Below are 24212 nucleotides of genomic sequence, written 5' to 3'. Positions count from 1 at the left end.
CCCTGACTGTGTCTGAAAGGGCACCCTTGCTATCCAGAGATGTTTATTCCCAGATAACTGATCACTAGTAAGGAAAAAGACCTTTAGAAGCTAGAGGGAATGTCTCAATTTTTCCTCAAATGAGAAGAATAAAAAAATGTTAGGAAATAATCTGCATATAGAGTCAATATAATTTTCTTTATATGAGCATTACATTGAAAATATAATTGTGATATTTTTCTCTGCATAAAGGCAGAGGTCACAATATTACAAAGTGACTTTCATAATATCCAAAATATTTCTGTACATAATTGAAAACAGACTACAATAGTAGGATTGTGATGTTTCTGTCTTGCCTCAGTGGATATTCTCATGTAACAAAATCTGTTTCTATACACATCAATATCTTCATAATTCTTCTGTCTACATGATATATCTTGTCAGACCAACATAACTTTATTTTGATCAGTTTTTGTATGTTCCAAATTTTCTAGTTGGATTTAATTTTTATGTTTCTATAAGTAGGAGGATAACAGAACCTTGACAGAGATGGATTATAATACCAAGATGTATGCTCCCTGGGCGTTTGACAAGTAAAATGCCCAGGATCAAAGATATCTATATTTTTGTGTGTATTATCACAAAATCATCCAGAAATAAAATAGTGAACAATTTTACCAGAAATGAAGGAGAAAACTGTTTTTTCACATTTAAATGGAAAATGGTTCTTTGTAATGTGTGCAAAGGTTATCTGACAGATATATTTATAGCCTTTTCTTAAAAGTCAGATTATATCTGTATGTATTATATCTGTATGTTTCACTTGATGAATTCCTTTCACCATTTTAAAAATATAATTACATATAGGCTTTTTAATTTTTAGAAACATTTTACATATTTAGGAAAAATATTCAGTTGCAAAATATTTTTAAAATGCATTACTGGACTTTTGCTTACATTAAATATTTTTGCATATAATGCTTTTAAGGAAACAGACATGACATTTTAGGTAGAGACAAAAATGATCATCCTGTCTTTTCTTGCTAATTATGCATTGCAATGTCAATTTTTATAAATTTATCAGAGTAAATTCTAGTACTTTTAAACTATCAAATTTTAATGATAGAATGATTCTTTGCTCAAATTTTCTTAAAAAAGTCATGCTAGCTATACTCAAAAAAACAAACTTTTCTTTATATTCTATCTTATTTTACTTAAGAATTTCCCAGTAGAGCAAGTCTATTCAGATTCACTCCGTGCTGTGAATTTTAATTCTTTATAACTCCATTGAAATAATGTAGGAGTATTCATATAAATTCACTTTTATTGATTATTTCAGATTATCCTTTGGGTAATGTGGTCCCAATCTAGTACTGTCTAATCATTGATTTGATTTTCTCTAAGATTTAAGCGCAATTCACCAGAGTGACTATTGATGCACACATTGTCATATGTGTTTACTATGATTTGGTAGTAAATGTGTGCATGTGATTTTTAAAAACTGAATTTTTAAAAGCTGCCTTTTTAATCTAATATGTCACTAAATCTGAATTCCAGTGGCTGCTCAAGAGATCACTCTAATTCAATAACTTACTATAACTGAGAACTTGTTTAGTTGTTAAAGGTATGGCTCAGTTTACATAAACAGGTATTCTGTGTTCTTAAAATAGAAATCATGAGGTTTATAAGTTGGCAATTGTGGGTGATCTATAAATACTTGGTCAATCATCATTACATAAATAAAATTCATGTATGGAATTTTTGAAGGTCACATACAAGTGTTTTTTTGTGTTATTTTAAAGAATAAAAAATGAGAAAATCAAAGCAAAACAATAAAAATGATTTAAGATTTCAAAGCAAGTTGGTAGGAAATTAACAATCATTATTATATTGTGTATTGTTATCTTTGATCAGATTATCAGATACAGGCATGCAAAATTGATCAGACAGTGTTAGCTCTGTTCGTTTCCATGAACTAGTACAATAAGTCGCACAATTATTTTAGATATCATGAAGCATAGAGTTTTTTTGACAGCAGTTTCACATTTTTATGTTTCCATTAGTTTTTTTATATCATAATGTTTTGCTAACTCTTTAAACTTTACCATGGGTTAGAATATCTGGATGGGCATAGTGATACAGTGGGATTGCTGGAATCAATGAGCAGGTTTCTTTTTCTATTTTGTATGTTACTTAATTTTTAAATTTTACTTTAAAGAGAGTAAAACCAAGCAAAACAAAACAGAATAAAGCCAATCAAAACAAACCAGTGTAACTGACACAGAACTTCCACACATACAAAATCAACAATGGTTACCATAATGCTTTCTGTCTTCAAAATAGCTGCAGATTTTTTTTTATTTTAAAGAGAAAAAATAAAACAAAATTTCAGAACAAGATAAGAGTAGAAATGTTTAACACATTGTATATTTTAATCTTTATTTACTCAGAATACAAGATATTGGCATTTAATCATCTAAATAATATTAGCACAAAATTTCTTTTCAAACACTAAGAGGAATTAATAGTATAACTAACTTAACTATGATGTATATGTATTATTAAATTTATTTTTAAATTTTACTTTAAAGATAAAAAACACAAAACAAATAAAACAAACAACAACCACAACCCCCCAAACAATAACGACATAGAAGTTTAAGACAAGATGACATGAATTTAGCAATGGTTGTTATATTACATACTGTTATTTTCAAAAGATTTGCTCAGATTATTGGATATAGGCATGAAAAATTAATCAAATAATGAGTACTCTAGTTCATTTCCTTGAAATAGTAGAATTAGTAATACAATTATCTTAGCCATTGTATAAAATACCACATTTTAAAAATTCATTCCTCAGTTGATGGGCATCCAGCTTGTTTTCAAGACCTGGCTATTACAAATTGAGCTTCTATAGACATAGGTGCACATGTATCACTGTGATATGATGTTTTCAGTTCTTCTAGGAATGTGACCAGAAGCAGAATACCTGGGTCAAATGGTATTTCCAATCCCAGCTTTCTGAAGATCCTCCAGACTGATTTCCACAATGATTACACCATCTACACTCCCACTAACAGTGAAGAAAAGTTCCTATTACCACATATCTTCTTCAGCATTTTTTATTGATGGTTTTCTTACTCCTGGCTATTCTTTCTTAGTCCTGGCCAGTGTGATTTTAATTTGCGTTTCTCTAATGATCAGTAATGATTTCATGTATTTACTTTCCATTTGTATTCCTTCATCTGAGAAGTGTGAATTCATCCCAAATGTCCATGTTTGAATTGGGTCTTTGAATTTTGGGGATCTGATTTTGAAAAATTCTTTGTATGTTCTAGATAAAAGTCCTTTGTCTAATGGAGAGTTGACTAAGATTTTTTTTTCCCAATTAGTAGGTTTTACTTTTCACTTTGTTGGAGATTTCTTTTGACATGCAAAAGTTTTTTGTAAAATGAGACCCTAGTTACTTATTCTGGGAAGTATATGGTATGCAGTTTGATTTTTGTTTATGAACTCTCTGCCTACCCCTATGTCTTCAAGATTTCTACCTACTATGTCTTCCAGTGGATTTAGTGTTTCTGTTTTAATATTTATAACTTCGATTCATTTTGACTTTAGTTTAGTTCATGGTGATAGGCATGGGTCTAGTTTTAGTTTTTGGCATATGGAAAGCTAGTTTTTCCAGCACCACTTATTAAAGAGACTATCTTTCTTCCAATGAACATATTTGACCCTTTTGTCAAAGATGAGGTGGCTGAGTGTGTTTGTAGTTGTGGTTGCATCTTCTACTCTAATCCATTCATCTTCATGTCTGTTTTTACTCCAGTACTATGTGGATTTTATCACAGTAGCTTTGTAGTATAACTTCAGGTCAGAGATTGTGGTGCTTCCTGCCTTGCCTTTGTTGCCCAGAATTACCTTTGCTATTCTAGGTCACTTCTGCTTCCAGATGAATTTCATGAATGATTTCTCTAGATCTGTGAGGTATGCTAATTGCATTTTGATTGGAATTGTATTAAATGTGTATACCAGTTTTTTGAGAATGGACATTTTTACAATATTTGTTCTTATCCTTGAACAAAGAATGTTTTCCATTTTCTGAGATCTTCAATTTCTTATTTCAGAGTATTGTAATTTTCACTGAATAGATCTTTATGTCCTTTGTTAGACTGATGCCTAAGTATTTCACTTTTTTGGGTGTTATTGTGATGGGTGTGGTTTCTCTTATTTCTTTCTCAGTGATTTTGTTGTTTGTGTAGAGAAATGATATTGATTTTTTTAAGTATTTTTTCCTTTTTATTGGTACCGGAGATCGAACTCACGACTGCCTGCTGGCAAGGCAGGCACTTATGCCGCTGAGCTAAATCCCCAGCCCCTTGCTATTGATTTTTGAGTGTTGACTTTGTACCCAGCTACATCACTGAATTTGGATATTACATTGAGAAGTCTTTCAATGGAGTTTTGGGAGTCTTCTATGTAGACTGTCATGTCACCTGCAAATAATGCAATAATTGAACAACTTCTTTTCCTGTCCTTATTACTTTTATTTTCTCTCTTGTTTAATTGCTCTGGCTAATATTTGTAGCATTATATTGAATATGAGTGGTGATAATGGACAGCCTTGTCTTGTTCCTGATTTTAGAGTGAAAACTTTCAGTTTTTGACCACTTAATATAATACTGGCTGTTGGTTTGTCATAGATGGCTTTTTATCAAATTAAGGTAGAGACCATCCCTTTTGATATTTTGTAGGGTTCTTTTTTTTTTTTTTTTTTTTTTTTTTTTGGTCTTTTTTCATTTTTATCGGTACCAGGGATCAAACTCATGACTGCCTGCTTACAAGGCAGGCGCTTATGCCGCTGAGCTAAATCCCCAGCCCCTTTTGTAGGGTTCTTAACATGAATGAGTGTTGGACCTTATCAAAAAGTTTTTTCTGCATCTATTGAAATGATTATGTGCTTCTTATCTTTGGCTCTACTGATATGGAGTATGACATTTATTGACTTGTGTATGTTGAATCATCCCTGCTCCTGGGATGAGTCCCTACTTGGTCATAATGCATGGTCTTGATGACTTGCTGCACTCTGCCAGTACTTTATTGAGGAGTTTTGCATCCATGTTCATTAGGGAGATTGGCCTGTAATTCTCTTTTTGGGTTGAACCTTTTTATGGTTTTGGTATTAGAGTAATACCTATTACCAGGAATGAATTAGGGAGAATTGCTTCCCTTTTAATTTCAATGAAGAGTTTAGGAGTGTTGGAATGAAGCCTTCCTTGAAATTCTTGTAGACGTCAGCAGTGAATCCATCAGGACCTGGGCTTTTCTTTGTTGGTAAGGTTTTAATTACATTTTCAACTTTATTAATTGAAATTGTGATATTCAGCAGTTTTTACATCTTCCTGATCCAACTTTGGTAATGCATATGTTTCTAGAAATCTGTGCATTTCTCTTACATTATCAAAGCTATGCACTTAAAGGTTTTTGGAATAGGTATTGCTGATCTTCTGTATTTCCACAGGGTCTGCAGTGATTTCAACATTTTCATTCCTTATTGCTTGAATTGGTGTTTTTATTTCCCTTTTTGATAAGGTTGGCTAGAAGCTTAGAAATTTTATTTATTGTTTCAAAGAACAAACATTTTGAGTCATTAATTCTTTGTATTACTTTCTTAGTCTCAATTGTGTGAATTTCTCCTCTGTTCTATAGTCTTTGAGTTTGACTTGTACTTCTTTTTTGAATATTTGAGGTATAGGATTGTGTTGTTTATTTATGCTCATTCTATAAATTTCCCTTGAGGCCTGTTTTCATTGCATCCCATAGATTTCAGTAATTTTTATTTGCATTTTTGCATGTTTATAGATAGTATTTAATTTCTTCTTTAATTTCCTCTGAGACCCATTGGTTTGTTCAGTGGAGTGCAATTTAATTTACATGTGTTTATGGAGGCTTTTGCTTTGTCTTTTACCATTAATTTCTGACTTCTTTGCACTATTGTCAGGTAATATGCATGGCTAATTTCAATCTTTGCATTTATGTAAGCATGTTCTGTTGGATAGTATATGGTCTATTGTAGAGAAGAATGTGTATTGTTGAGAAGAATGCGTATTCTGTGTTTAACAAAGAAGAGAATCTGTGATGGGATAAAGGGGAAAGGAGGGACAGGAAAAGGAAAAAACACATAAACAAGATAGTTAAGGTAGTTATGTTGCTAGTTTCTCTTAGATCATTTAAAAAATTTTGTGTTAATATTATTTGGAGACTATCTCATTCCTTTGACTTGTACCCTGAATAACCACTCTGAAGATAACAACATGAAATGTGTTAATTACTGTTACTCTCCACTCTCTCGTTTTGAAATTCTGTTTTATTTTTTCCTGATTTTAAAAGAAAAATATTCAAAACATTAAGCAATAAATAAAAATGAAACATAAAATAAGAAAATAAAATAAAAAATATCTACTCGAAGGTGTGTCTCTGATGCCAGAGGTAAAACTGGGCAGACAGAGACCAATCACACACTGATCAATCTCATTGTGCCAAGAGTAGCTCTATGGCAGAATAGAGGATAATTCCAATGCACCAGCACCCCTATTTCCAGTGGAGTTCACGTGGCCTCAGTTTGCCAGACTACAACCAGATCTACTAAGCCAGATGCATTCCCGTGCCCACTGAGGAACTGAACTCTGCTGGAAGCCACTAGGTGGAGCTACCAGTCACTCTTAGTCCCAAAGTCTTTTTGGCTTCTTTCCAATATGGCCAATACTTTCTAATACTGGCAGTCCAGTGCAACCACTGCTCTGCTCCACTGGTGTCCTTCTCTGTGGAGGTCTCTGGGCTCTCCAGCAGGCACTATGTATAGTTTCAAGCTCTCCTTCCATTGCAATGAATCTAGGATCTGGGGGAAAGTGACACTTGCCTGCTTCTTATTCATTGAAGTCTCTCTTTGCTCTTTCTGAGTGCCTCAAGTCTCACATCAGACTCTTCCTAGGTCCTGGGACCACTTCTCTTATTTTCCTCACATTGTTTTGACATCAAACATAAAACTAGTGTTTTGATACCAAATCTTAAAGAGATTGTTCTCTACTCTGCCATCTTCCTGGAAATCCTCGAAAACAATAAATTAACTATCTTTTGTTGTAAAAGACACATAAGTCAAACTAAAGAAGGAAAAATTCAAAGGAAAAATGTGAAAGTAACTATAAAGATATTATTGGGTAATTACAAATTAGAATAAATCTATAATAGATTTATTAATTTCAGGTAAATTTGATATAAAATGCATGATTAAGGATAACAGGGTAACGCCTGCTCATTTCATAAATGAATGGAACCTTAAATTATCACAAATATTAACTGTGCTTTTATATTTTAATATTTTAAGATATAGATTTAAATAAAAAATTAAAAAATGAAGGACTCAATGATGAGATGAATAGAAAGATGTGGAGGACAAGTAGCATTATTAAGAGGCACAAACACCAATAGGAAATACATCTGAAAGTATACTGAGGAATTTCAGTAGTCCTGTCAGAAATGATTGCATGTTGATAAAATAGAGTAGTAAAAGTATCTAGTCTAATCTGCCAGGTATAGATAGATATACCTCACAAGTAAGGAATTTGCATCCTGTGCTGGGGGTTATATGGTGCAGGGTTAGAGCAATTGCCTAGAATGCAAGAGACCCTGGCTGGGTTCCATTTGTTATTCAATAACAAAAGAATGCCTCTTCTCAGTCCGAAAGGGAATAGTAAGATGTGAATTTGAATGTGGCTGTTCACCAAGACTTAGTACATAAGTTAATTAAAAATAAAAACAGGTTATGTGACACATTCTTGCTGAAATTAGCTATTAAGCAAGTGCTTGCCATTGGCTGGGAGACAACAAGATATAAAGCATGGGAAAAGAACAGGCGCTGTTTACAATAAGCACTGCCACACATATTAATTTGTGCACTGACATTTAAAAATATTTTTAAAGGGTGTTGGCATACACCTTTCATTACAACAACACTCTTGGAAGCTGAGGTGAGAGGATTTTCAGATTGAGTATGATGGCCTGGGTTTGACTCCAGAACTGAAAAAAAGATACTAAATTAAAAATGTGCAATTCTGTGCTTCTTAGTTTTTTAAGGCTTTCCATTCCAGCCAGTCCTTCCGTCTTCACACAGACATCCTCAGTTTTCAACAGTCCTTCTGCTCTGAAACACTAAAGTGGTACGAGTGGCCTGATTTTGATAGGGGTAGCATGTAAATTTCCTGCAACAGAGCCTTCAGGAACTTAAGTGGATGCCTTCTGTTGTAACAGAATCATCCAGCACAGGTCATATTTCTGAGTGGACCAGACTCTTTCTATAACATTTTTCTTACTCCTCCTGGATGTTTACACTCATGTGAATATCACTGCTGTGATATGAAGCCATTAACGGCATAGTAATATGTATAATTTTTAAAGTTCTTAATACAAGGGAATATTTACAAAACCTATCTAAATACAATATGCTTTCCAACAGTTTCCTTTGTAAATTAAAATGTTTTGCTCTATGTAAGTAAAAGTTAGGGCCTCTGAGAACCTAAGTTACTGCCTTTAGTTATAAAATCTAAGATCTTTCAGGAATCAGAACTTATAGGAACAGGTTAAATTGTCCAGGTGTTTATCTTGAGTTCAGATATTGTTTTAACTATGCTTATTGTGTAAAATGTACTGTCAACTGCATGTTCAAAGATAACAGTTATTTACAGTTAGCTCTTGTGGAGACTGAGTAGATTAGCCGAACAACTGCTTGCTAGTTTATGGCTGTCACCTCAGTGTGTCCTCATATGGAGGAAGAATGAAGTTCTCACTGTGTCTTGAAAGCACACTGTTCTCATTCATGATACACTCACTTTCACGACTTCTCCTGCACTGCTTATCTTCCAAAATTCAACTCTCCATCACAACATTTAGCAATAGGCTTTCAGCATAAGAATTTCTGGGAGAGATATGGTTATTCAGTTCATAGTGAAATTGTAGAAGATCTGAAAATCAAGAATTGAATCTTTTCTCTAAGGACCTCTATGCTTTCTATTCAGGCTTATGCCCCACAGCTACCAAAATATGCTTGCCTTCATTTTTGCCATTGAGGAGATCAACAGGAATCCTTATCTTTTACCCAACATATCTCTGGGCTATGAGTCCCATAATTCTCTGCACAGTCATGGGAATATATTGAAGAATGTCCTCATGTTGCATGCAGGACAGGATGAAGTCCCTAATTACACCTGTGGCAGAGACAGCAAGTCTGTAGCATTGCTCACAGGAACCTCATGGGCAACAGAGGCTCAGAGTGGACCACTGTTGGAGCTCTACAAGTTTCCACAGGTAAGGAGAGAAGCGTGACATAAAACCACGTTTCCTTTGTTGCCCTTCTCAGATTGCTAAAGATGATGAAAGAGAGTGGTAAAAGAAGATTCACTCACAGCATAGAATTGTAATGGGTGAGCACATCGAGATTGATAGATTTCTCAAAGTTTCTTTTTCTGCATCAGAGAGAAGGGAGAGGGAGAAAGAGAAATATTCTGAAGCTGATTCTGATCAGTTATTTAAGAAATAAAGATCTTAGGAAGAGAGATAATCCCATTCATGGGAAGAAAAAGCATCTCCTTCTTGTTAAGGTCCTTCAGATCTAACATTGTGCATTACTTAAACTCTCTTCACATTGCTTCCAATTTTCTTTGCAGCTGACTTTTGGCTCTTTCGATCTTGTTCTGAGTGAATACGGCCGTTTTTCTTCTCTCTATCAAATGGCTTCAAGGGACACATCTCTGGCGCTTGGCATGGTCTCCCTGGTGATTCATTTCAACTGGAACTGGGTAGGAGTGATTGTCACAGCAGGTGCAAAGGGTCTTCAGTTTCTCTCAGATGTGAGAGCAGAGATGGATGGGAACAGAGTCTGCTTAGCATTTGTAAAAACAGTCACAAGTGATCCTCTGTTGTATGTTGCAAATACAGAACTACATGACTTCCTGACCAAGGACACCATTGGAGTAAATGTGATTATCATTTACCATGATACTGAGAATGTCAATGACTTAAACCATAATGTAGGGTTACATTTAGGGACATGGAGAGTCTGGGTAACAAACTCACAATGGCAGGCTGACCTGACTGGGAAAAATTTCCTTCGTGACTCATTCCATGGAACTTTCATTTTTTCAAATCACCACAAGGAGATTTTTGGTTTTAAAAAGTTTATTCAGACAGTGAACCCTTCCATTTACCCAGAAGACATATTTGTACAGCAGTTTTGGTACTCCCATTTCCAGTGCTCATTATCTGACTCTGGCTGTGCACTGGAGAACTGTATACCCAACGCCTCTCTGGAGTGGCTGCCTGTGAATCGTTTTGACCCCGCCATGAGTGATGCGAGTTACAACATATACAATGCTGTGTATGCCGTGGCCCATGCCCTACACGAGATGCTCTTGAAACAAATACAAAAACAACCAGCGGGAAATGTGGAAGAAATAGTGATTTCCCCCTGGAAGGTATGCAATTTCTCTTCCACTGGATGGTTTCTACTTTCTTTGAGATTCTTATAAAAACCTACATGTGCTCTAAGCAAGTACTGTACTTTAGAAATCTTAGAATAAGTAGATTCTTTACTAGTTTTATTGTTCTTAATTGACTATGTTATACATAATAGTTATATTTATCTTGGAGAACTGGTTCACAGATGGAGCACATCTTGAACACTTTGATCATTCTTACTTACCCTCTTCCCTTAGATTGCCTACCTCTCCTTCCCTGGTCCTCTTCTCATCTCACCAGACCCACTTACTCTTCTCAAAAACACTTCCCTTATTCTTACTGTCTCATTTTTGTTTTTCTTTTTTTTCCATTACTTATATATAGGTTCTATAACATTAGAGAAACTATGTGATGTCTAATCTTTGCTGTTTATTTCACCTAATATCACAGCCTTAAGTTTCATCAATTTTCTTACAGATAACTCAACTTTATCCCTCTGTATGTTTGAGTAGCACTGTATAATGTGTATATAACACATTTTCTTTATGACATGTTGCTACCTTTGCCATTGTATTTTAGGAACTTTTAAGTTTCTTCTGTGATCCACTGACTATTCAAGAATATATTCATTTCCCTGTGTTTGTGTAGTTTCCTAAATTTTTCTTTGCTGTTGATTTTTAGTTCCATTGTATTATCATCTGATAGTATGCATGAGGATTTAAAAAATTCCTTTATATTTATTTTTAGCATGTTTTATGGTCTGAGACATGGTCTATTTTGGAGAAAGTTCTGGGTTCTACTAAGAAAAATATGGACCTTGTTGTTAAATGCAACACTCTGTAGATATCTGTTAAGTACATATAATAGGCTCAAGCACAGCCTAACAACTGACGAACTGTGGTAACCATTTGCCTGATATGTTTAACAGTCATAGCAATATCTGTACTTATATAATATAACCCAGCTTATACCGGGAACTTATATGCAACATTTTTCCACTTAGTGATTTTACTTGTTTTGTCTGTATTTAAGAGGAGTAGGGGATAAGATTGAGAAGTGTGGGCTTAAATATGTTTTAAACAGAAAAAACATGAAGCAAAACACAGCTAAAAAACAGTAAAAAATGCAAAATGATGACAAAAACAACAATAATAAATAGTGATATAGGATTTCAAACCAAGATAATAGGAATTTAGCAGTGGTTATTATATTGCATATTGTTATCGTCAAAATAGTTGCTCAGGTTACCAGATATAGGCTTTCAAAACTGACCAAACAATATAATATTCCTATGAGCAGTTTCTTTTCTTTTACTATATCTATTGTAACGTTTGGATTTTATTTACTCTTTCAGTTTCTTACAATAGCAAGACAATATGGTGTTTACATACGCAAGTCTAATTTATTTCACTTAAGAGTACTGTTTCCAATTGCACCTGCATATAAAAAGCCTAGAGTTTATTCTTATCTATGGCTCACTACTGTTCTATTATGTAAACATATTTTATATATTATATAAAAATTCCTCATTGATAGCCATTTGTGTTGTTTCCAAGATCTCGCTGTTCAAATTTTGTAGCTGTAAACATGGGCAAACATGTAGTGCTGTGGTATGATGTTTTCACTTCTTCTGGGGAAATACCCAGAAGGGGAATAGCTGCATCAAATGGAGCCTCTAACACTAGTATTGAGCAATCTTCACGTTGATTTCTACAGTGGTTGTACCTGTCTACACTTCTACCAACAATGGAAGGTTCCCTTTTCCCCACAGCCTCAACAGTATTTGTTATTGTTTAATTTCTTGATGATAACTATTATTTATGAAATGAGATGATACCTCAGTATTGTTTTATTTGCATTTATCAAATAACCAGTGATGTTGAACATTTTTGTATATTTTTTTTATTTAAAGAAAGACTAAACAAAACAGTAAATGGGTAGATATAATACATACTTTCAAAGAAAAAGTAAAAAAAGTAATAAATCACTAGTTGATGTTTACATATTGTCTTCTTACAAATAATTGTTCAAGATACAAAAGTCGAACATATAAGTGGAACATATAAGAATTCAAACAGCAAGATTGCAAATAGTTCTATTCAATTATCTAACAAAAACTTATATTATGATTATCAATCCTATACACTTAAACATATATGCAGTTATCCATATCTTCATTTATGTTGAGATTATACAAACCAAAGCAGACTAAAATCACTCTGGACAAAGAATAATAGTATTGCTGAATTTCACATCACGACACTTTGGGATCAGCCCTGGGTACTGTACTGTCTTTTTTCCTTCAAAGTATTTGTTTATTTTATCATGTGTCATAAAATCAGTTCTTGTAAACTGTTTATAGGTTCTATGAATGCATGTGTCTTAACATGTATTTTTATCCTTTCTATATTAGAGGTGGAAATAAAACAAAGCAGGACAGAACAAAACATATTCCTATAGATACATAAAACTAAAGACATATAAAACCACTGTACAAGGAGTTGTACTGTGATTACTGTGTTATCTCTTGTTATCTTCAATAGAATTTCTATATCATCAGATATAATATAATTGAATATATCAGTACATAACAGTACTGCTATTGAATTATTATTTCCTGATTCCTTGTTCTTTTGGAAAAAAATCTTTTAAAAACTTTTTAAAAGAATGCAGCCAAACAAAATAAAACAGAATAAATGCAATCAAAACAAAATAGTGAATGTAATGCAGGACTTCAAAGCAAGGTAATTGCTATTAATAAAGCAAAAAGGATTTGAGACTGTGAATAGAAATATCATGTTCCAGAAGAGGCATCCATTGTTTTCATGAACATAGTGTGTTTAAACACGAGCAACCCAGCAGTAAAATGGGGAAAATAAGAACACATGCAGATGACTCCTTAAGCAGTAAAAATGAGCATTCCTTTACCTTGTACTGTTACAGTAAGAGGTCCTGAAAACACTTGGAATAGGCATTATTTTGTCAACTTCTGGTCTCATTTATAAACAATTAAATAGAATGTATGAAACCTCAGCAGAACACAAATGGTAAATATAAAGATAGACATTTTCCCATATGTCCTTCTGTGAATTACAGAGCAATTCACTTAAAGTTCAAATTCAGTTCAGATTTTTGGAGAAATATTTGAAAAGTAGCCATATTATAACATGTCTTAAATGTTTTTTTCTTTTATCTTTTGATAGTGCTATTTTGGGTAAGGGATGACATTAAAGTATACAAATGATAAGTAAGATTATAGACATTCATTTATGATCAACTAATCAGAATTTTGGTTTCATAATCGTTTTCAATAAAGAGTATTGGATTCACTAAAAAAAAAAAAGAGATAGTAGAAGAAAATCCCCCTTATTGGCTATATTGCATATGATCAACCTCCCAAGAGATGTTCAGATCTCTGGTTCCTATTTGCTAAAGCAGGGCAGAGGAAGTGGGATGTTTGACTCTCAGCCCCTGCACCAGTAGGCTCACTATTGCTTAGTAGGGAGGCAGGCTGGTTGCTTGGTTTCCCAGCACCCTAAGTTCCAACATGGTGTGGATCTCAGGAGACGCTGGTGGTTCTTTCCCTGGGGTAGCTGCAGCCTGCCACACCACAGCCACTTACCATGGAGGTGAGCTGGTTGCTTGGTTTCCCAGTGTCCTAAGTTCCAACGTGGTGTGGATCTCAGGAGTCACTGGTGGTTCTCCTCCTGAAGGGGCCACAGCTGGCCACACTGCAGTAACTTACCATGGAGGCAAGCTTGGTTCCTTGTTATTTTTAAGAGCCCTTTCCTTTCCTGATTGTTGGCTATGATCCTGTGTACAAGGTCTGAATGTCTATCTTCAGTTTCTTCCAAATGGTTTTGGCAACTCACAATGGAATTTTTATTTCCTGGATATCTCTTTGAATCTGTTTCATGCACTACAATTCTTTTTTTTTTTTTTTTTTTTTTGTCTTTGAGACAGTATCTCGCTGTGCAGTTCAGGCTGACCTTGAGCTCACTTTGTAGCCTAGGCTGGTCTCGAACTCACAACGATCCTCCTGCCTCAGCCTCCCAAGTGCTGGGATTATAGGCATGAGCCACCATTCCCGGCTTACAATTCTTTTTTATATTATTCATTCGAAGTTTCCCTCATTTACCTATCCTGTTTCTTAAATTTGTGTTTTCTTTAGATATACTTGGTAACACTTTTACTATATTTGTCACTTCTTCTTTTGCCTGCGCTATTATTTCTGATCTACTTTATTTTGCAGTCTCATGATGTAAGTTCTTTACTTCAGCTGCCGTCATCCCAGAAATTTCAGATGCATGACATTCACTTTCTTCATGTCTGTGTTTCCTATACTTTTTCAGTTTGGGCTGGAGGCCAGAAATCACCTTTTGCTGGGTTCCTCTGGATCAGTGGCTTGCAGGGTCTCAGGTACTTCCCATATTGGCTATCCATCCACAATATATGGGGAAGAGTCAAGCACCTGAATTTCTACTAACCCATTTTTTTCTAGAAGGTAGTGGGGTGTGGGGCAGCCTTCTGCAGACATTCATGAATGGAATGGCTGGCACTGTTGGCTAGTTTTCCTGGCTTGTACTGGCTACACACAAGAAAATCCTGATGGTGATGGGGCCTTACATGCTACTTCTCCCCACCCTGGCTGGCTACCTGTGGGAGAGTCTTGATGGTTCATGATCACTAGCCACAATAATGTCTTCATGATCTGAGAGTCTGTCTTCAACTTCATTCATGCCATTTCCCCAGCTTTCAATATAATATCTCTTTAAATATGTTTCATGTATTCTAATTGTTTCCTGTATTGTTTATTTAATGTTTCCATTAGTTTTGTATGCTCTTCCAATATTTTTTGTATCAATTTCTTCTTTGGATATAGTCACCAATACTTTCATTATGTTTATCATTTCTATTTTTACCTGAAAGATTGTTTGTGACCTGATTTCCTTTGAAGCTTTGTGGAGTTGTTTCTTTACTTCCATTTCTATCATTTCAGAAATTCAGACATGTGATTTCCAATTTAATCCATGTCTATATCTCTTGGACTTGATCTGGATGGGCTGGAAGTTTGAGATTGCATTTTCTTCTCGTGTCTTTGCATTTTCCTGTGTTCCTCTATATCAGCTGGATGCCAAGGCCGATATGTTTTGTGCACTGGTGGCTCATCTAGCAGTGGATCTCACTGAATGTTGCTGGTGTCTGTGAGTGTCTGAATGAACACTTTCAGTGTCTGTGGCCTTGGTTCTGGTTCCTGGGTGTGGGAGAGTCATTGGGGTGGACTCCCAGTTCCCATAAGCCTCATCAAGAGTTCCAAGATGACTGCAGGCTGCTGGTTGCAGATTCCCAGTCCCTGCAGACCTCTTAGGTGGTTCTGGTGTGTGGGAGGGTCACTAGGTGCAGACTCTCAGTTCCTGTAGGCCTCATGAGGGTTTCCCACATAACTTTGATTCACTGGACATGGAGTTTCAATCCCTATAAGCCTCAGTGAGGGTTCTAGGATTACTGGAAATCACTTTCTGGAGACTTTTTGTTTCTCCAGCCCAAAGAGACCTCAGAGATGTTTCCCCTGTTTGTTATAAATATAGTGGGATCCAGTTTGGTGGGCAAAGAATGATCATTTAAGTTTTGGGTTATTGAAGAATACAAGAGGGATGGATTGGATGAGAAAGTTTAGGAGTACTGAAGTGAACCAGAAAGGGAAGAGACAATGGTTAACCCATGAAAATCTCAGAAAATCATGTGAAATAGTCGATGAAATAAGAAAAGCGTGAGTGACATAATGCAAAGGAATGTTTAGAGATATAAATAATGGACAAAAGGGAAATGAAGGTGGAGTAGAGTAGGTAAAGAAGAAAAAAGAGATGAGAAAAAAGAGAAAAGGAAAACAGAAGTAAACAAGAATAATCACACATACAAAATAACAACAAAAATACAGAAAAAACAGGGCAAAACGAAACAGGGAAAATGTGAAAAAGAAAAATGAAAAAACACAAACAACAATATCAACAAAACAAAACCAAAACCAAACACAAACAGCCAAACAAAAACCACTAACACAGTGCACTATCAAGAGGAACATCTATCAGGTAAAGAAAAATAAAAGTAGTGAGATTCCTCGAGTGTCCACAATACAATAGGAGATCTAAGTGTCATCCTAGAACATGTCCTCCACTCAATATTGCAGGTGAATTTGTGCTGCATTTGGGTCTGATTTTTCCCTCTGTGTTTGGGTTATGGGATATTCTGTACCTGGTGTTCTCCACAGCCATTTCAAAAGGAAAAAAGTAAGGAGAGAAAGAAAGAAAAAATAGTGAAAACAAATGTAAAGATAGTGTCACTGCCCGCCCACTTCTATTTCAGGTGTCTTTTTACCAAAGCACAAAGCTGGTTCTCCTATCTTATCATCTGCTGGCTCATGTTTTTACTGTTGCTTTGGACTTTTTTGTGACATTAGTCCTGCCTGTGCATGTGAAGCTCTAGGCAGGGTTTTATTGTGCAGCTGGGGTCCCTTAGTCATGTCAATGGAGGGAGAAGAAGCCAGGCTCAAACTCCTTCATGCCAATTGCAACAGCTCCTGGTCAAGGACCAAGATGTGTTTCTTGTGTGCAACACATAGTTAAATTTTTAAACAGTTAATCTGCCAAACTGTATTCTGATTGGAAGCTAGGAGCATTAATATTGAGTAGCGTTATTGAAAAGTATTTACCAAATCCTATCACTAGATTGCTTATCCACTGCTGATTCCTTTATATTTTCCCTTTTGTTTAACTATCCTTGCAGTTCATTGTGTTCTTTCTTCACAGTTCTTACTGATGTTGACATCACTGTCTCTATCTAGGATTTCCTGAAGTACTTTCTGTAATGTTGATTTAGTGTTCATGAATTTTTGTTTTAAAAGATGTCAGTGCTCTGCCCATATGTCTTTAATAAGGAAAAACATTAAATTTACTTGGAAGTGTTTAAAGTAAGTAGGAAGAAATGAAGAAAACAGGAAAAACTAATTTCTGTATTTCTCTAAGGCATGCTAAATAATGTAGTGGATACATCGATGAAGTTTCATATTTATTTCTCCAACCTGCTTTGGTACTGATAGGTTCATCTTGCAGAAAATGATCTGGAAACAATCATAGAGAAAATGGCAATAGGAAATTTTGACTTCAAAAGTTTAGCTTATCTTTTATTTCAAAAATCCACATTTACTGTCTGTTTGCATTAGATTGGATAGAGTATTTTTCTTCTTGAACCTGGCTGATATTTTAGGAATATTATGATACTTGATCCTTCATATGCTTTTGCTTTTCTGCTTCATTGTTTACTTCTGTTAAGGTTCCATTATGAGAGAAAGATTAAAGACATTTATGAACTGTCCCACATTTAGGTTTTCTGACTTATTTCTAAAACCTACCTCATTAGAGGATGATATGTCTTTTCAGCTACACTCCTTTCTGAGGAACATCCAATTTAACAACACTGTTGGAGACCAAATGAATTTGGAAGAGAAAATAAAACTGAATGCAAAGTTTGACATTCTCAACTTTTGGAATTTTCCAGAAGGTCTTAGACTTAAGGTGAAAGTAGGGGAATTTTCCCCTTATGTCACACATGGTCAAAAACTATCTTTATCTGACGAGATGATACAGTGGGCGATGGGAAGTACAGAGGTATGTGGAAGTTGGTCCTAATGCACTTCAGGGGACGTGGACACCCAAAGCCTTGCTGTGGGGTTGGTGCCTCCATTTCTGGTCAGGAAAGGGTTACTTATGGACACGGAATTCACTTTATAATTTAAAAAACCTTCTTATTTATCCACTTTTCTTATAAATGAGAAAAAGCATTTACTGAACCATGTTTTTGTAAATATTAATGTATTTCTTATCATTAAGCATAGTATTTCATCGCGTAATTGGGCTATGCAGGTATACAAATTAAGATTATTACTCTAGTTATAAAGCATTAAGGAAATGAGAAGTGATTCATGCATACCTGATTTTCCTCAGACCCCCCGCTCTGTATGCACTGAGAGTTGTACTCCTGGATTTAGGAAAACCCCTCAGGAGGGAAAGGCTTCCTGCTGTTTTGATTGTATCACATGCTCAGAGAATGAGATCACCAACAACACAGGTAAGAGTGTCTTTCCACCTCTCATTTCCTTGCTCCTATCCATGCAATGAAAAAGAAAGTCTTGAAAGAAAAGCAAAAGCATGAAAGTTAATTCTGATAACTATTGATAACCTTGAATACATTTGATCAGAAGAGAGAGAAATTGTAAAGCAATAAAACACCACAACCAAAAATGGCTGTTGATACAAATAAAATATTTCATGAGGAAACTTTTATATGTTATAAATAACTTTGCATCCATCTGTGAAAATTTAACTGAAATTCACAAATTTATAGGAAAACAAAAATAGCCTTAAGAAAAAAATTGTAGTACAACTACTGTAGAGCTTCCTTAAAAAAACAAAACTAGAAATTCCATTTGACTCAGCTACAAAGTTGTCAAATTACAGTGACATACGCACACCTATTTTATAGTGTTACAGTTTGTAGTGTAGATATCCATTTATTAGTAGATAAATGGATAAAATATGGAATTTATACATAATGGAGTTCTACTCTGTTACTGAAAGAAATAAACTTCAGGCATTCATAACTAAATGAGTGTGCCTGGAGGCTGTAATGTTAGCTGAAATAATCCAGACATGTAAGTTTAAATATTGAATGATTTATGTGAGGAATACAAAATATAAGTAGAGAGCAAAATAAAATATTGATAATAGTAGGGGAATTTTTTTCCAAGTGGAAAAGGGAACACAAGATGAAGGAAGGGAGCCAGGAGGGAAGAAAAAAGAGGTAAGAAAGAGAAAAAATGGAAATAGAACTTTTAAAAAAATTTTATTTAAAAGGAAAAAGAGAAAAAACAAAACAAAACAAAGTGGTGTAAGGGTACAAGTAATACAGAACTCCAAAAAAAAAAAAAGTAACAAACTCACCAGTTAATAGATTACACATTATCATCTTAGAGATAGTTGCTCAAGTCACAGTATCAAAGCATACAAAGTGGACATTCAAACAGAGAGACTGCAAACAGTTGTGTTCAGTGATCCAACCAAAAACAATATGGTCAGATATTTAACACCCCTAAACACACTTGCAGTTGTATCTTTTAGAGAACTTTTTTTCCCTCTCTTTTTTACAACAAAATTTACACATTTTGGGTTTTATTACTCCATAGTTCTTATTACTTTTTTTTTGGAAGAGAATAAAGTCAAATATGGCAAAACAAAGCTGTCAGTCAAAACCAAGGATAGCCATAGTACATGATGTAAAAACAGAGTACAAGGTTATCAACAATGGTTACCATAATGTCTCTTGTTTCCTTTAAAAGAATTGTCTATCTCATTAGGTATTATAAAGTTGAACAAAACAGTAGAGAACAAGACCAGTAAAACTTAAACATTGTAAACATTACAGGACTTCCAAAGGAGACAATAGTCAAACCAGAATGGGCATCTTAGTGAATCTTATTGCCTTCAAAGTAGTTGCCTATACCCTCAAACTTGATACTATCATACAGAATGGAACAGAGTCTAATCAGTCAAAACAAGATAGTGGGAGTATCACAGGACTTCAAAACAAGTTAATAGGAAATCAAAAAAAGTTACTATAATATATCCTGCTAATTTTTTAAAATTTTCCCCTTAATTAAAAAAACCATAAAAAATAATTAAATAATTTTTTAATGAATAAGGGAGAGATTGAGATAAAAGAGGACATAACAACATAACAATACAGGTCAAAGCATGACTGTTTCAGCAACCTAGTGCTTCACCACCAAATAACCCGACTTAATAGTAGTTACCATAGTGTCTGTCTTTTTCCTTGAAATATTTGAATATAACTTCGTATACTATAGCTTCAAATATTTCCATATCAAGAAGCCCAGAATAAAGCCTTTCCAATTAATAAGTGAAAACTTTATAAGGCTTCAAGGCCACATAATGGGGAATCATGATTACCACATACTTTTATATATTTGAATCATTACTTACATTAGGGAAACTATTCTGTATTCACACATGCGAGATTGATTTATTTCACTTATGAGTATGGTTTCAAGCTGCGCCCATTTATTCATAAATATCTCAATGTGATACTTCTTTATAGCTGAATAATACTCCATTGTATAGAAACACCACAACTTTTTTTATCCATTCCTCAGTTGATGGACACTTGGGTTGTTTCCAAGATCTGGCGATTACAAATTGTGCTGCTATAAACATAGGTGCACATACATCACTGTGGTATGATGCTTTCAGTTCTTCTGGGAATATGCCTAGAAGTGGAATAGCTGGAATAAATGGGATTTCCAATCCCAACTTTTTGAGAAATCTCCAGACAGACCTCCACAAAGGCTGCACCAGCCTACACTCCCACCAACAGTGTAGGAGAGTTCCTTTTTCCCCACAGCCTCTCCAGCATTTGCTGTTGTTGGTTTTCTTGATCCTGGCCATTCTTTCAGGAGTGAGATGGTATCTCAGTGTGGTTTTAATTTGCATTTCTCTAATGACCAATGATGATGAACATTTTTTCATGTATTTATTTGCCTTTTGTAGGAAATAGAACTTTTACAAATGGGAAAAGGGATAAGCATTGGAAGGGACCAGAAAGGATGAAAGTGGGAGGGTATGAAAAAAGAATGAAGATGTGCTGTGTATATGTTCAAACTCCCCACAATATATGTATTTATTATGTACTGCAAATGTCCTAACAGAAAATAAATCTAAAAATTAAAAACTATCCATGATATTTATTACCATATTTATTAAAAATATTAAGGTTATATATATTTTAACAATCTTTATGATGATTAATGTCTTACTGATTTATACACAGGGACTTACTAATATTGACTAACTCAGATTCCTATAGAGAAGAGAAAAGAAAAAAGTGGGAAAATTCATTTTCTTAGAAGTGGTAAATTTTGCTATCCAGAGCTGTCAATGCCCTTACAAGAAACAAAGAGCACAGTCCACATTCATTCTTGAAATAAATGTATGTATTCTACCCCACATTGTGATCTACATTTGAGGAGGCTCCAAAATAATCAAATCTGGATTATGAAACATAATTCAGTACAATTGTTTTTTGGAATGTGGGCATGACCTCAATGACTGAAGAAAAATACCAGATCAGAAACCTTTCCTTATTTATAAATAAACAATGAGAAAATATTTTCTAGTAAACCAGAAATAAGAAGAAATTGTCTTAGTTAAGGATATGGGACTTAAAAGGTCCTAAAGCAAAAAAATTTTTTAGTTTAGTGTTTGAAGCAAGAAAGAGACAAAAATATTCCCTGTGATGATTTTAATCTGGCAGTATTGGAAGCAATGTTGTCAGGAAAAGAAATAAAAGCAAAAATTTCCTGGAAAGGAAATGATATGGTATAATCAGTATTATTTACCATTGATAGTAGTGTATAATTATAAAATTCAGGTAAATCAATAAAATAAATTTGTAATAATTGAATATAAAATTAATCCAAATATTCATGTATCCACACTTTACTGATAAGCCATTCCCAGGTAATATTTTAAAAATTGATATTTATTATACCTTAAGTGTACAAAATATCTAATGATTTTCCTGGAAGGGCTTTGAAAGAAACTATGTATATACTATAGAAAAGCTTTTATAATAAAAAACTAGTTGGATAAAATATAAATGGTTGGATAAGCATGTTCATTGATAGAAAGACTTAATCATGGAAAGATCTTAGAATATCCAAATTTGGCCCACTGATACAATCCGATTGAAATCCAAATATAATACACCTTGTGATAAAAATGACAGTCTTCTGTAGGGCAAGAGATCTTATTTTACCAGTATAAAGTACTACTGGCCTTAACTATTCTCCTGGAACTTATTCAGTTATGTAGCTTTATCACAATTGGTCACACATTGATCACTGCATATGCAAGGTGGCAAGTACAGAGGTTCAAATGAAAGAACAAGACCTTCTAAAAGTATCTTTTGAATACAGAAAAATGTTTTTGTGAATATGGCAGATGAGGAGAATAAATATTGCCATTCACTAAATCATAAAGAAGAGGGGGAGAATTAATTGGGAATTATTCCCTATATAAAATTTCTCACTCGTGTCTTACAAATAAAGGAAAACAATATGGCTTCACAACTCCAATGAGCTCCTTGGTGTAGGGTCATGAATAACAGAGAAATACTAAATGTAGGCTGATGTGAATTTTCTTTTCTCACTAGATATGGAGCAGTGTGTGAAATGTCCAGATCATCAGTATGCCAACGATCAGAAAAACCAGTGTCTCCAAAAATCTGTGACTTTTCTGGCTTACAAAGACACCCTGGGGAAGGCTCTGGTTAGCACAGCCCTGAGTCTCACCATTCTCACAGCTGTCGTTCTTGGGCTCTTTGTGAAGCACCGAGACACTCCCATTGTCAAGGCCAACAACCGGGCTCTCAGCTACACCCTGCTCATCTCCCTCACCTTCTGCTTCCTCTGCACCTTGCTCTTCATTGGCCGTCCCAGCACAGCCAGCTGTATCCTCCAGCAGACCACATTCGCAGTTGTCTTCACTGTGGCTGTTTCCACTGTCTTGGCCAAAACCATTACTGTGGTGCTGGCCTTTAAGGTCACTGCTCCAGGCAAAAGGATGAGGCAGTTCCTGGTATCAGGGGCACCAAACTACGTCATCCCCATCTGCTCCCTGATCCAACTCACTCTCTGTGGAGTCTGGATGGGGACGAATCCACCCTACATTGACACAGACGCACACACTGAACATGGCCACATCATCATCGTGTGCAACAAGGGCTCCATCACTGCCTTCTACTGTGTCCTGGGATACCTGGGCTCCTTGGCCCTGGTCAGCTTCACTGTGGCTTTCCTGGCCAGGAACCTGCCTGACACCTTCAATGAAGCCAAGTTCCTGACGTTCAGTATGCTGGTGTTCTGCAGTGTGTGGGTCACCTTCCTTCCTGTGTATCACAGCACCAAGGGGAAAGTCATGGTGGCCATGGAGGTCTTCTCCATCTTGGCCTCCAGTGCAGGTCTTCTGGGTTGTATCTTTGTCCCTAAGTGCTATATCATTTTGTTAAGACCAGAGAAGAATGCGCTACATGGATTCAGAGATAAAACACATTCTAGGAGATAAAATTTTTTAAGTTAAAACATAGTTTCCTTAAAATACATAGAGGGTGTGAGGAAATTTTACCTTATTTTTCTAGTCAGATATTGTACTATGAGTTTTACATAAATAACTATAACTCTCATTTTCTTCATTTCTATTTTGTTATTTTACTAAAAAGGTAAGGCAGAATTTCATAACAAAATAATAGGAGAATAATAATAGTTAATACATTGCATATCATCATTTTCAAAGTAGTTTCTCAGAGTAAAAATATGCGAATAAAAATCCTCCAACTGGTATTAGCACAAACCTCCCTTTTCAATGAAATAAGAGACACTATGGTATAGCTTGGTTGCCCTTTTCCCCATTTTTACTTTATTATTTTCCCCTATTCCCCATCCTAATTCTTTTTTTCTTTTACATGATTTCTTCAGATTTCACAATATCTATTTTACATTTTGGAACTTATTGACTGTCAGTTTCTCACAGCAGGAAGACAATAGGATGTTTACACATGGGGTATGATTAATTTCATTTATTAGTATGGTCCAAAAT

General features: G+C 34.9%; 1 protein-coding gene across 1 annotated transcript; it reads left to right on the top strand.

Moving 5' to 3' along the window:
- Window positions 1–8961: 8961 nt before the first annotated feature.
- On the top strand, window positions 8962–23715 carry LOC100733576 (vomeronasal type-2 receptor 116-like). The gene is made up of 6 exons (XM_003464255.4): window positions 8962–8987; window positions 9066–9339; window positions 9699–10505; window positions 17925–18152; window positions 18489–18612; window positions 22771–23715. Exons 1-6 carry the CDS (start codon window positions 8962–8964, stop codon window positions 23679–23681), a joined length of 2370 nt encoding a protein of 789 aa, XP_003464303.3. The 3' UTR covers window positions 23682–23715.
- The last annotated feature ends 497 nt before the right edge of the window (window positions 23716–24212 follow it).

This window comes from Cavia porcellus, unplaced genomic scaffold, assembly GCF_034190915.1.
Source record: "Cavia porcellus strain 051 isolate PalLab524CR breed Dunkin Hartley unplaced genomic scaffold, mCavPor4.1 scaffold_17, whole genome shotgun sequence".
Taxonomy (NCBI): domain Eukaryota; kingdom Metazoa; phylum Chordata; class Mammalia; order Rodentia; family Caviidae; genus Cavia; species Cavia porcellus.
Note: the sequence above shows the minus strand (reverse complement) of the source record. Positions and strands in the feature narration are given on the sequence as shown.

Excerpts from the sequence above, each read along its gene's own strand:
- LOC100733576 (XM_003464255.4), top strand. The coding sequence starts at position 8,962 with ATGGTTATTCAGTTCATAGTGAAATT. Across the intron at positions 18,153-18,488 it reads GGGCGATGGGAAGTACAGAG|ACCCCCCGCTCTGTATGCAC; the intron begins GTATGTGGAAGT and ends GATTTTCCTCAG. Across the intron at positions 18,613-22,770 it reads TGAGATCACCAACAACACAG|ATATGGAGCAGTGTGTGAAA; the intron begins GTAAGAGTGTCT and ends TTTTCTCACTAG.